This window comes from Hippocampus guttulatus, chromosome 13 (genome assembly GCF_054856545.1).
Source record: "Hippocampus guttulatus isolate MCC_2025c chromosome 13, RoL_Hgut_1.0, whole genome shotgun sequence".
NCBI classification, from domain to species: Eukaryota; Metazoa; Chordata; class Actinopteri; order Syngnathiformes; family Syngnathidae; genus Hippocampus; species Hippocampus guttulatus.
Window position 1 is genome coordinate 15,335,546 of NC_141273.1, and position 14,002 is coordinate 15,349,547.

The following is a 14,002-nucleotide window of genomic DNA, read 5'->3' on the forward strand; positions in this document are numbered from 1 at the left end:
TGCTGTAAATGTAAATAAATTGGGCTTACTAAACGGACACCGCAACGCTGAAGAAATGAGACTTGGGTACTTTGAACTCATTTCAAACATAGCGGACGAGCTCAGCAGCATCCAAACAGACACAGAAAACTCTCGCGAGAAATGAAGTCGAATTGAGCAGGGAAATCTGGAAGAGCGCAAAAACATGATGGCACTACACGCTACGCGAAGGCTAACAGCAAGTGTCACATAACGGACCAGCGCAAACATGCAATCAATGACTTAAACTCACAGTTTTTTAGAGCAAAAGCGGGCGAAGGGAAGATAGGCGGCGTCCTCTCGTCCCAAAATTTATGCAAACTGGACTTTCGGTGCGGACGTCAGCGGCTTGTTACGTAATTGCACGTTTGTAAAGGTCTGCCACACAGCGTGGTGGGGGAGTAACGGAACAGCCGACCCAAGGCTAACCCTTGAACAGGGGCGGGCCATTTTAGGAGGGTTTTTTTTAAATTGAAAATGGCGGACATTATGCGAGCTGGCTGATCGATTACACACACACACACACACACGCACAGGATTTCGAGTACAGCATTATTCATTTATGTCGGGCATCTGACACGAACGTGGCATCAGATCGGTGGGACATTTTTGACTGGACCATCAATGTTTCAGCTGGTTGAGCATCGGCTGTCAACTTTAAGTTAATTATATAGCCGCCAGTTGTTCAGTTGTCAGGATGGCCGAGCGGTCTAAGGCGCTGCGTTCAGGTCGCAGTCTCCCCTGGAGGCGTGGGTTCGAATCCCACTTCTGACAGTAACTTTTTCCATTCCGTTTTTAAATGTGTCAGTTTTGGGATTACTGTATTCCTATTTACACAAGTGTGTTTCAAATTGGTAACCCTCAAAAATTAATCTGTCCACATGAAGTAGCCGTCAAGTTCAAAAAGGTATATTTTTAGACGTTGGTGCAAGCTACCTTTCCCCATACTGAAAGCTAAGGGAAAACACTTGTCGATGGGCAGCCGTCAAACTTTTAGAATTGGTCTCGATATTACGTGGAACAACAACTGTTTTTATAAAAACAAACATGTTTGTGTTTTCATTTCTCCTTTATGTTCTTATTTTGAGGCCATTTAAAAAAGAAATAAATAAACACTAAACTGACCACAGATCCGCTCTCTTGCCAACAGCGCTTGCTTACCTTTTCATGTCATCACAGGTCCTCGTCGATTAAACTGAAACATGTGTTCGTTAACTGTAGATTTAATTTATCAAACAAACAAAAAAGGTCCAACCTGTAAAGAAAAACAATGTTTTAGTTCTTTAGTAATTGTTGCCATGTGAGCAACCGACCACCAGGGGACATTCACATTCTTTTTGTCCCGACAGCTAGCTAGCTTTTTTGTAGCTTTTATGCCATGAACCTAAATAAAGGCTACAGGTATATACATTATTAGGTCTTGTCTTTTTGCATTTTTTTTTTTTGCATCACACTTTCCAGGAGACCCAAAGAATGTTACTCAATTACAATGTTTTCTCGTATGTTTTAAACATGGTTTCATTTTATTTTGCTATTTATTTCCTGTACGGTACTATTTTTTTTTGTTGTATTTTTTTAAGCTTTGTACTATTTTAGTCACTTTTATTAGTCTAATAATGGATTTGTATTTCATTAATATATTGTTTTATTGAAATTGGTTTATATTTTGTTGTATTTTTCTGCTGCGTAATTGTAATGTTTTCTCAATGTTATCACATTTAAGTATCTGCAGCTTGTTTTATGCGGTTACGAAAAGAAGCAGAAGACACCCACACTTTACGGCACATCACAGTTTTACTCGCGTATCGTTTTGTTTTTGTACAAAGAGTAGAAAGAAGGTTTGTGTGACGGGAAAGGAGACAGACTTGATCACATTGTCATTAAACAGATCGCCCCGTAGACGGAATTTTTTTGTTTGTTTGTTTCCCATAAACTTACTCTGCACTGTATGTCGAGAAGAAAATCACACCACAGAGTGTTCCAAAACATCCCACTGAAAAGCTGTCACTAACTTTATGGATGTTAAAAAATAGAAATTAAAAAAGAAACCACATAGAGTTATAGAAAGATATATCCGGGTAAGAGCAACCACTGAAATCATAGTTTCAACCGTCAGGTGGCATCTAGTGGAGGGAGAGAACGTTTAGTTTGCAGTCCTACTGTGCGACAGTCAGTCACACTCACTCACACACACTCACACACAAGCACACGCGCACACCTCTAAACAAAAAACACAAAAAGTTAACTAGTTTTGCACACGTCACAGCCTGAAGAGTCGTCCATCATCACTCCGTTAGCATCATCATCAAAGCACCGACTCTCGACACGCTTCACCCCCGCAAAAAAAAGCCACCACAAACGCCTCTGATGCTTCTCATCCACAGATGAGATTCCTTAAGATTTCGACATCTTACCCCGACCCCAACGTCCGCGTTCAAAACTTCGTTCATGGCGTCAGTGATGTCACCATTACTTATTTGTTGTTGTTTTTTTTACAAGATGGCGCAGAAGAACTTCTTCTCCCGGAAAGGGTTCTCTGAGGCGGGAACTGGCGAGAGCAGCGGGTCTTCTTTGGCGTGCGCTTCGCAGTAGGACATCAGGTCTGCTGCTGCTTTCGACACCTAAAATCACAAAACAAAACCTTGACGTCAAAATAAATATCTAGGTCCAAATGTTAACTCTTAATACAAAAATATGTTGCTATTGGTTTGGGGGGGAAAAAAAACAGGATATGGGACCATTATTCTCGCAAAACCATTTACAATATGCATTTTAATACACAAATCTGTAAAAATAATTCAGGTAACATGAATCTAAAACTGTGTGACTTAAGTTACAAATGTGTTCCATGAATCTACAAAGACCCCACACGTGCCGCATGTTTCACATTCAGTCTGAACATCGCATTAGGCATTGCAATGTCATTTTCAGTGGACGGCAAGTGGTAGTACAAGACAAAGTGGCCGCCCTCTGAGATGGACAAAGACTGGTGGATTTTTCTGCTTAATACCGTGTGACTAGTGGTGGCACAGAAAGAATTTCCTTACTTGACTTCCTTTTTAACAAAACTCAAATATTTAATTAAAATACCTGCACATTTTAATGTCATCATTATTTTTATTAAATAATTATAAAAAAATAAACATATATTTTATGAAATGAGTGAAAATCACACTTTCCCAACTGGCCACATCACACGTTAGCCACTTGTTGCTAGGCAGAATTCCTCATGCTCCAGCATAGGCTAATTGGGGAAGATGAAAACAGTCACGCACCGGTCACGGTCACGCCCACTCGGCTCACCTTTATCCTGTCGATGTTGGCCTCCATCTTCAGCTGCTCCACCAGCTTCCTGGCTTGTGCGATGCTGGCTGTGTTATTGCTCGCCATGTGCACGGTCTGCAACGGGACAGAATGTGGTCACGTCAACCGGACCGTCGTACGTCGCGCGCTACACACCCACACTCGGTGTATTATCACACACATGCGGCCATTTTATTTATGGCCTCAGTTGCTAGGCAGCTGGGGGCGGCGGTGGCGGGGAGGTGGGCTGAGGGTGAATGAGGTGGGGAGGGGTACTGCTTTGTCCACAGCTCCATTTCACAGAGATCATTGCATAGAGAGTCATGCCAGGAATACGTACGGCCCGGTTGTGCACATATTTTATAAACGTGACACGGATCAATAAACACACGAGCTCATCTCAGAGGCTGCAGCAATACCCTGTATAATATGAAGAAATTACATATTTACACAGAAAGAAGCTCGACAAATGCTAACATATAATGGACACTTCTTTATGTCTTAATTAGCTGTGTGAAACTAATTATTTTAAATTTAATTATTCTCTTTGTTGAGTAGAGACAAAGTTGATGATTTGGAACGGCGTGAGCACACATTTGTGCCTCCCGAATGAAAATGGGGTCGAGGTTTCCTTCTCGAGCGTGATTGACGAGTCAAAGTCATCTTTTGTATTGAGGTTATTGTTTCACAACTCAGGGGAGACGTTGAAAAAGAATTAGTGGATTGCTACCACGTTGCGCTTTCAAAATTAGGACTTTATTGTCCTTGTTAGTCTTCAAAAGTCACATACTTTTATGGGTCCACTCATGATAGACACGCCTACTAAATCTCAAATAAAACTGGCTTTGTGGTCTGAATTTTCAAGACATTAGGTTTGGCTCTGACTTTGTGCATTTTAGTTATTGTTATGAGCTTTGTATTTTATGGCAAATCATTCAAATTTGCTGACATGCTGTGCCTGCATGCAGTGACGACAACTTTCACAAGTGTCACACATCTGTCAAGTACACACGGTTCAAATTTAGTATCAAGTGGACAATATGTTTAGTCTGCCTTGGAAGGACATGGTGGAACCGTCCAAAATTCCCCTAAGATGGCCGCTTCAAACCAAAATGGCCGACTTCCTGTGTCTTTCTAGAAACGGCTTCTGAAGATATTTTCTACTCTGGATACACTTGCCCACCAAATTTCACACTGCCGAGTAAAACCAGCTTCAGGGGCTGAATAAAAAAAAAACAAAAAAAACTGCAATATTTTTTGTGAAGCACTATGAGTGTGATTTTAAAATGATAATTAGTTGGCGAGGAGAGCGTGTCATGGCTCAGATGACCATGCGTGTGTGTGCCAACAACTAACGGTCATGGGACATCATAAAGGATAAAATGGACAACAGGTGGTCAATTCGTGCTCGTCTCCAGTCACCAATTATCGCAACCGGTTGGCACCGTGCGACCGTTCGTTGGCAAAGAGAAGCTCGACTTTACCTCGTCTGCTCACGTCGCCGCGCACCGCCTCAGTGTCTGCAGCTCAAGTCAGCGAGTTGAGCTCGGTCCTCTCTGTAAGAAAGAAGGGAAGAAAAAAAAATGTGACAACGTGTGCAATCGGCACCGGTGCACAATAGCGACAGCCGCCACTTGCGCGTCTGATTTCCACGAAATACAGGATGCGTACTCAAAATGCAGGGATTTAAAAAAAAGAGCCTGCCTTGTCGGAAACACTGGCAATCCGATATTTTGTTTTTTGGTTTGTGGGATTTTGTCCCTTTCCATAGCTTCACCAAATGTGGCCATTTGTGGGCCACGCGCTTTAGGTTGCCCACCCCTGGTTTAAGTGGCTCATCCTCCTTTAGCCTTGCCTCGATGGCGTCATTGTCCGCGGACACGTGATGCTCACTGTCTGCTGCTTCTGAAAAATGGACCAATTACTCCGCATGAGCAGATTTGCAGAGGAAGGGAATTCCGGCTGTCGTAAATTCAGCACTGATGCGGCGCAGCAGAAAAGCATCCATTAGGAGAAAAAAAAAAAGAGAGAGAAAGGGAGAGAGAGAGAGAAATCTCACTTCTCAAAAGCGCCAAACAGCAAAATAAACTTTGCTCAGCGACCAAATGCAAACTCGTGTTCAGAGGAGAAGCATAAAATGTTGGGATTTAGCATATTTCTGCATATTTTGCCCAATGTTGACTCAGCAAACGCAAACGGCAGTCACGTGAGCACCAACTTGTGACTGTATCTGCTTACGGGCATCTGCGCGTTAACCTCACAGGGAGTGGCCATGTGGAAAATGACTTGCTAAACTGCTTTGATGTGCTTTAACTTTATACTATCAGAAAATATGGTTGGTGTTTTGTTTGTACTTTGTACTGCATCATATACGTACATACATATACAGCACCGCCCCCTGCTGTCGACTGAAATTACCGTCTAAGTGCCCACAGCCTCGCTGTCACATGAGCAATGCGAGCCCGGAAGCTCAATGTCGTCAATTTCAGTCGACAGCACAGGGGGGGAGGGTGCTGCCCTAAAATGTCCGCCTCCTCGGATGGCTGAAAGCGGGTGGATGAAGCCGCTTTTGTAGGTTTGTCATCATTGATGTTTCTTTCCGTCATAAAGGAAAGGAACATGACAGTTTCGGGCTTGGGATGTGATTGGGGTGAGCCAACTGGCGCGGTTGTGAAGCATGTGTTGCGTGCGTGGGGCAGCGTCACTCACGCGTGTGATGACGTACCGGCGCCACAGGAGACTTGCCGCCAAGGAAAATGTAATTGCTGCCCCCATCGAGACTGCCAATCTGTTACTCTGAGATCTAACTACTCTGTACCCCGCCCCCATCCCGCTCTCCGATCCCCCATCCTCCTTTTCGAGCTAATTATCTTGACGATATTTTTCCTCGTGTCTCGGAGAGAAATTAAGACCATCGGTAGGCAGGGAGTGTCCTCTCGTCGTGCGGCATCAAAGCATGGTAATTAAACATGTGTCCATCTGGACCCTGGAGGAAGAGTGATTAAGCTACCAGGGTCTACATAGAGAGACCCCCAACCACCACCTTCCGCTTCTCCCACCCTGTCCAACACCCCCCCCCCCCTCCTATACTCAAAAGTAGCCTGTCAAACATCACTGAGTTTTTCCCTTTCCCTTTCACTTGGGCTATCAGAGGCCTGATGTTAGCATCCAATCAAACAGCCGTTGCAGCTTCACACATTTCGATACCAGCCCCCATTTTGCCAGATCCTTCAAAACAGAAAATTATGCTCTTTGATTGTTTATACACAGAATCAACCAAACAGAAGAATAGACTCCCTACATGTCAGAAGGTAAAAATCCCCGAAATATAAATCATATTCAAAATATATTTCCGGCATATGTCGTCTTAAAAAATGAATTTCATGTACCCTGTCACCTGATCACATGATAAGCTGTCCGCTGAAGTAACCGCTGTCCCTCAAAGGCTTATTACATCATGAATGTTATAATTTATTTTGTAAAGTTGATTTTATTTATTTATTTTTTTGACAAATGGGACAAATGAGGGAAGATATTTAGAGGACCAAACATGTCATTACAACGCTACATTAGCTTGCGGCGTTGCTTTCTACGCATCATTTGTTCACGCCACTTCAGAGACTTCCACCTTGTAGTCCCCATGACATCGTCTGTCCTCCATAAACCGCCTTCACACTCGGCGGAGGCAATGAAATAAATCCCGTTTTTTTTTTTCTTAAATGACCCTCAAGTAAATCAAGACTCACAGTGGGCCCACCGCCACCCGTCATCATTCCATTAGCCCGGACATCTGCGACACCCTCAGCACGCCCTTGCCCATCCTGTCTTATACATTGTGGTGTTTGCGTGCATCTTGGAGGTTAATCTCGTCCCCAGAAGGATGGGTGGGGTGCGTCGAGTTGGTTGGGGTGGAGGGGTGTGGGTTTGGATAGGACGCAATGGCCCAGGAAATGATGCATCTACTCGGAATCGAGGAGGCAGCAGGGAGGAGGCTTATTGCTCCAGGGAGCGCAACTGTGCTCTCTTATGTTTAGCAGATCAAACGCCGGCGTCCTGCTACGTCTTCTCTGTGGGAATCGAGGAGCAACAACCAATCAAGAACAATCCTACAAGCATGAAATGTTTATTTTTAAAAAAATAATAAAATTGCCTCACACTCCAAAAGGGTTAAAAAACCTTGAAATGTTGCGTTATGTAACGGCACAGCGGTGAAGTGGGGTAGAAACAATGACAACGAGCAGCGACGACAGAGCGCCAGATGCAATTTGAGGGGGTACTTTCATGTTTTCAAGGTGGCAAATACGCACTGGATGGTTTTGGGGATGTGAAAGATCCCCCTTGCAGTTCTTAGGTTAAGAGACAAGGTAGAAGTTGAAACTTTGTGGCTGCAAGTGTAGCGGAGATAAATATACTGTATGTCTCCTCTGGAACCAATCAGCCAGCCAAGAATAACAGTGTCAGACTGCCGGGCTGTTAACAATATGACAAACATCCGGCCTTGTTTAGATTGTGCTGAGAGTGCAGGGGGGCCCGGGGGGCTGTCCTGCGACTCTGGAGTCCTCAAAGGAATCTTTCTTTCAATTTTTAGCAGATGGGATGGTCATGGTCCGCGGAGACGCCGATATGTGTTCTGACATATTTTGGACTAAAACTGGCAAACCAGAAACAAAATGACCATTCCTGGTTGATCGCAGAGAATCTTATTCTTGGCATGTTACTTGCTCAAGAACTTGTCCGTAAAGACTCGGCTTCAGGCCTGGAGGGACCTACTTCCAGGAAAATTGGAATTGGTGATTTCAGAAGCTGCCCACTCACTTTGTGCCCTTGGACAAAGGCACTAAAACCCCCAGCCCCAATCTGGGGACATGTGTCCGAACCCAAGACTTTGAATTTAAAGATATGGGTCCAGAAAACCTGAGACATTTTCAGAAACGAGGTCTTCAGAGTACAGCGCCGAGTCTTGAAGAAAAAAAAAATCCACGGACTCAACCTGGACAACTGAGACCATTAGACTTGCTTAACACTTTCGGGGACAGTTGGACAGTTTATCATGTGATCAGGTTACAGGGTTAATAGCATTCGGGACTAACTTTTTGAGGGGGGACTTGATAACATAGAATCTTAAATAACGTAAGAATTACTTGGCTAGTTGCTGCGAAGAACTCAAGCCTGTCTCTGATTCCAAAGTGTCCTTGATTCCAAATCTTAACCCGGAGACCAAAAAGACTCCTGATCTGAACCTTACCTTGACAGCACCACTTGAAACAGTCCCAGAAACTCGAAGAAACATCCAAGATTTTTTTTTAATCTTCTTGATCTTGTCCTGGAAAAGTAAAATATGTCTGAGGTGACAAGGACTTAGACCAGGACTTTCAGATTGTCACACAGCAAAGCCTCCTTTGACACTCAAAGAAATCGTCAGAAGACGTCGTTGGTTTGTTAGAACGTTTTGTTTAAAGGTCCTTGAAAAGACTCCAGTAGACTCAAGGGTTGGCCCTGAATCCAAACGTGGTCACAACCCACAGGGGTCGATCTTTTAGTCGTCTTGGTTCCATCAAGCCTCATCTACAGATGTCTTAGCTAGTCCTCGAAGTATAGAGACCTCAGAATCTGAACTCTGTTCAATTCAGAGGCGACATGCGTATACTCTAACCTTGCCAACGCTACCTTTGCGTTCCTTTCGATTTACAAATTTGAGACCGAAACAAACTTGGTTTGTTTGGGTCAATCGTTTTGGTGGACTCAGTTCCATCAAGACTCGTCTACTTGGGTCTTCACATCAATACAAAAACAGGCGATCTTCTTTGTCTGTAAAGTCAAGCTGGTCAGATTGAATTCATTCCCAAACGGAGACTTTGCATTGGACCACTGGAAATTTTGTCTGAAGTTCCTGTTCGGCTCCCGACTGCTTTACGACTCGGAGAAGCAGCTCATGTTTTAGTCTACCAGACCAACCGAGACGTGGTTGGTTGGTTTTGTTTTCTGGCCTTGGTTCAATCAAGCCTACTCTACGTCGATCCTAACTTGACCCGGATGCCAAAAGTTCTGAGAATCTGAAATTCTTTATTGCTCGTAGATTTGAAACTTACAGCCACCTCGGAACAACTCGACCTCTGAGAAACGGGCCAGGCAAGAATCATTCTGTCTGGTACGTCATGACTTTGACAGTCGAAAGGATTTCCTGATAGAAGACTTGAGACTTTCCGACAGACCTAACTACTTCAAGACCTGAATAAACATCCATTCTTTTTGTCTCAAAGGACAGCTACGACTCGGTTGGTTGGCGCCGAAAAGTCTTTTAGTCGACTCACTTCGAGAAAGACTTATCGATGTACTGTCGGTCTTTGGATTCCGAACTCCGTCCTGCTTGTGCTCCAAAGCTTATCCAAAGCAAAAATCAACAAATGTCAGGAGCAAACAAGTGTGGCGAGTACAAAGGGAAAAAAAAGGTTGGCGCCTTTAGCTCAACGTCATCCTTCCAAGACTATTAGCCCGGAGGCCGTTTACACCCCCTTGACAAACCCGCTTTTTCTGTTGAAACCCGGATCGCACACAAACCAGCAGCTCAGCCGGCGGGATCGTCGATTCCCTTCACCATTCCCCTCGTCATCTCGGTCCTGTTTGCGGCTCCGATGTTTTGCAACACTTTTTAACCTCTGCTGTTTTGTCTTGGTGGTCTCGGTGGCCTTGAGAAACGAAATGCCAAACGGGCCGGGATACGCGGGGCAAAAATCACAAGAGATTGCGCGAAATCACGACGGTGCTTTTGTGCTGCGTACAATTTCCTTGGGTATGCTTTATGACAAAACAGACCCTGCCCCCCCCTCTTCCCCCATCCTCCTCTGACCACGACATGACACTCGAGGAAGGAAAATGCTCCGGAATGATCAGAGCTTTACCCCTGCCCACCGTAACACCCCCTTTTCATCCTTGACTTACATCCAGCAGAGGGAATTTTTCTTTCTGCGAGCAGGGAGTAGGGGTGGGGGGGTGGGGGGGGGGATTCCTGATGTGAACCCGTCAGCATCATCATAATCAATCAAGCCAGAGCACACCCCGTGGCATGGTTTCAGTGAAAATAGTCAAACAAAAACAACACCCCCCCCCCCAAAAAATTACCTTTTTTTTCAACGCGTCTACCCGACGTGGCAGCAAAACACATACAGTCAAGGCGGAGACGAGCTTACATCCACGCTGTCCTGCCTCTTCCCTGCTCTCCCTGGCTGAGATCCTCCCTGCCTCCCTCTCCTCGTCTGCCGCTCCCACAGTCTCCACCCTCCAGCCAGGCTGCAAGAAGATACCCCCACAACCAACCTTACCTCCGCCTCCTCCTCTTCGCCCTTCCTCTCTCTGTCTGCTATCACCAGCATGCTCTGTCCATCCTGAGATCAGTCATGTCAACTAAATATTTATCGGGCCCCCCTCCCGGTGATATATAACCACCTTTGTACGGAAGTATAAATACCGGAACAAGCAGGAAATAGCACATTTACAGTGCAATCATGGAACTCAAATTAGCTTTAGACCATTTATTTTTAAGCGTACAGTCATGAAAGAAGAGCTGGAAAGTGTTTTGAGATCATAGTTGGTGGTGTATTTGTAGTCGAAACGATAAAACATAGGCAGTTATAAACATTTTTTTACTGGACATGCTTTTCGTTGAACAGGATTTTTATTTGCTAGTTCCCGCAGGCTAACACTTTTCAACAAAGCAGATCCAATCAAAAGTTGAGTCAAAAAATAATTAATTAATTCGTTAATTTAAACATTTCTGAGTGAGTACTAAGAGGCACTAAATCTCATCCTAAAATCCTCCTTCCTGGATAAAGTTGCTGAAAGTGAAATGTGTGAACTGGTTCCTGGAATTAAAATGTTTCCCTCTTCAACAGGGTCTTCTTTCCACGTTTATATCCTCGTTTGTTTAAAAATTGGGAAAGGGAGGGGGGGGGGGTCAGGAGTTGAAAAAAAAAAGCACATTTGAATCTCAATGAATATGTCATCGACATCAATCATATGCAGGTTTACGCTAAATGTGGCCTGCTCCCGATTCACCGTGAATAGTGGTAACCCACTGTACATATTATTGTACTTCCTATAAGATGTATGCCACATTGGCCTCTCTCTCCCCTGGCGCTGTGCACAGCTGTACACGAAATCAGTCATGCTCCATCCAGGGCTGTCGCCATGGCAACACAGAGAGGGGAAATCCATTCTCTGAATCTCCCAGAGTCGTCACTGACGACAACACAGACCCCCCGCCCCCCACTCTTTTCTCGACTTGAATTAGCCGGAGCCTTGGTTTGTGATGTCTTCACATTCAAAACCAGGCTTTAGCACCTCCATCAAATGGAATTAGTTCATTATGACTGCACTGTACAGTGTGTGTGCGTGTGTGCGTGTGTGTGTGTAGCAGTATTAGGTGACTCTGTGATTGTGCAGCATAGCTAAATCCCACGAAGCATAGGGGCAGGACAGCAGCTGCCTGCATGGATGGATGGATGGGGGGGCTTTTGGGAAGGGGGGCGGGGGGTCCAGATGGTCACAAATCACAAATGATGAAATCCAAGCATCCTCTCCTCTCCAATAAACATGTGTAAGCAATGCTTATACGGTGGCACCAACATTTCTTCGTTACGCAATTTTCATCAAGAAAAGCGGCATTGTATTGTATAAAAAAATACACCCAAGAAAAAGTAAAGAAATAAATTGGTTTTATAAAGCATAACTACTGATTTAAGGGAAGACTGCCTAGCTTAATGCTAATTAACAATTACCATTGACATACGTGGTGGTGTTATAACCCTTTAAGCAACGGATAATGGAACGGAAACGGTTGGGCAAAGCAACCTGACAGACAATTTAACAATACTCACAGGGATCCATTCTTTATCCTCAGCGAAGAACGACTAATATTACTGCTGAGGAGTTGAGCTCTGGTGTCTCTTTGGTCTCCATGTTTATCCTTCCCTATGTCTGTTGTACTACCCCCTGGTGGCCAAGGCGGGAACACTTGAAGAAGCAGTTGACAACAAGTTTGACAAAAACAGTTGCCTTAACCCATCTTTTTTTTTTTTTTTGCCTCTGTTAATCATCCCAGAACTAGAAAAAATATTCTGCAGTCCACGCACAGAAACACAATGGTCCTTCCTTTGCGCTAACACCACGCTAAGATAAAGATGATCCTTCGATAATAAAACATAATAATCAGATTCAGTGGCGGGCCGTGCATTTCAACCTTAGGCCTAGAGTGACGTCACATACATTAACACAATATAGGCTCGTCAAGCAGCACTTCAAATAACAAGAAGAAATGTAAAATAAAATTCATTAACTCACCAATGTAGTGCCTGTTCACTGAGCTGCAGATCTACGCGAGTGTCCCCTAATCGTTTTTAAACGCACCGTACCTTGTAAGTGCCCAGCCGTGCTCTGATGTTTCCTTGCTGCCTTGGTAAAACAACTTAAATTGGTAAATCCAGTGGAAGGTCCGTCTTGAAAATTGTGTGGAAAGTAGTTCTGAAACCAGATCAACCTCTTCTCCTTTGGCCATTTTGGGTCAAAATGCAGCAACAGCTCACTCTAGCAGGTGCTAATCCAATCACCGAACGCGCACGTCCAGTGTCGACGTAAACCAGTCCAGCTGGCCCTGGTTCGCAGACTCGTGATCTGATTGGCTATTGCAACCTGACTGTGCACGTTCCATTACAGCGCACAGGGGCCTGCTCTGTTTCATCTGATGGCCCCAAGCAAGTTTAATTTACCTGGCAACACAAGCTATCTGAAATATGATTGGTTAAAGACTCTACCATAATAAATAAGTTATTTATAGAGTGGCTTTCAATGTTATTTAAAATAACATTGAAAGCCACTCGACTAAGTGGAAATAATATGACTATAGAATACAGAGAATAATTTTGTTTACATATTTATGAAAATAAAACAACATAAATTAAATTTATGTCATTATGTTATTTTTAGAATATTTAGAATGGTCTAAGAATGTTTAGAGCAGCAGAGAAGGTCTTGCTGGCCCTGACGGAACGCCACTGATCAGATTACACATCCATGAACAAATCTCTGGAGCCATCTACGACAGGGATTGTATATAACACTAGTGATACGTGGGCTCCTTCTCGTGGTTAGTGAAACAAATCAATGGTACAGTGTAATTTGCAGTGTCTTAAAATTGTCTTTAGATAAAGAACAATAGATTTGTTAAGTACAGTTTATAGCACACCTCCGGGTTAATATAGTAGCAACTGAAACTTCAATATCCCATTTTTCATTTCTGGTGGATTATTTTTGTACGGCAAGAAATTGGCGGGGATGCAAAAGAAAACACTGCCACCTGCTGGACGAGATGACTCGGCACGAAGGAGAACACTGCAAGCTGAGGGCAGCGCACTAATTTATGAAAATCAATGCACAAATATAATCATACAGTACAGTATTGGACATTTTATATTTTATATGATGTGGGTGAGATTGGCATACATTTGTTTAGGTCCAACCAATGTTTGTGTGAATTAATATAATCTAAAGTAATATACAAATTAAATTAGAGAACCCGTGGTTTGCGTTTTGTGCCAGGAATGAATTAAAAATAAATGCAAATGCTTTTCATAATTAAATCAACAGATCAAGAGTATTTTTGTTTCTACACTTTAACTTATAAAACAAC

The 14,002-nt window shown here is 43.7% G+C and overlaps 2 protein-coding genes and 1 non-coding gene across 5 annotated transcripts in view; 1 reads left to right on the forward strand and 2 right to left on the reverse strand.

Annotated features, from left to right (window-relative positions):
- Nucleotides 1–436, reverse strand: part of dusp23b (dual specificity phosphatase 23b) — a 47,793-nt gene extending 47,357 nt beyond the window's left edge. For both annotated transcript variants that reach the window (XR_015102609.1, XM_086126558.1), the window contains exon 1: nucleotides 272–436. The gene's annotated coding sequence lies outside the window, so the exon portion shown is untranslated. The remainder of the gene's footprint in view (nucleotides 1–271) is intronic.
- Nucleotides 437–709: 273 nt separating this feature from the next.
- On the forward strand, nucleotides 710–792 carry trnal-cag (transfer RNA leucine (anticodon CAG)). Its single transcript has one exon. It is a non-coding gene; the product is annotated as a tRNA-Leu (tRNA).
- Nucleotides 793–1,793: 1,001 nt separating this feature from the next.
- Nucleotides 1,794–10,632, reverse strand: LOC147196563 (guanine nucleotide-binding protein G(I)/G(S)/G(O) subunit gamma-2). Of its 2 annotated transcripts, none has more exons than XM_086126560.1 (5): nucleotides 10,509–10,632; nucleotides 8,567–8,644; nucleotides 4,806–4,877; nucleotides 3,322–3,417; nucleotides 1,794–2,639 (listed from the first exon to the last, which is right to left on the reverse strand). In XM_086126560.1, exons 4-5 carry the CDS (start codon nucleotides 3,406–3,408, stop codon nucleotides 2,511–2,513), a joined length of 216 nt encoding a protein of 71 aa, XP_085982686.1. In that variant the 5' UTR covers nucleotides 3,409–3,417; nucleotides 4,806–4,877; nucleotides 8,567–8,644; nucleotides 10,509–10,632; the 3' UTR covers nucleotides 1,794–2,510. The 2 variants fall into 2 exon arrangements, with proteins under 2 accessions (XP_085982686.1, XP_085982685.1); XM_086126559.1 differs by having other exon boundaries at nucleotides 10,441–10,604.
- Between the last annotated feature and the right edge of the window lie 3,370 nt (nucleotides 10,633–14,002).

Bases quoted from the DNA above. Each gene is read 5' to 3' on its own strand.
- LOC147196563 (XM_086126560.1), bottom strand. From the start codon at position 3,408: ATGGCGAGCAATAACACAGCCAGCATCGCACAAGCCAGGAAGCTGGTG. The intron at 2,640-3,321 runs GTGAGCCGAGTG...TTGTGATTTTAG, and splicing joins CCAACATCGACAGGATAAAG to GTGTCGAAAGCAGCAGCAGA.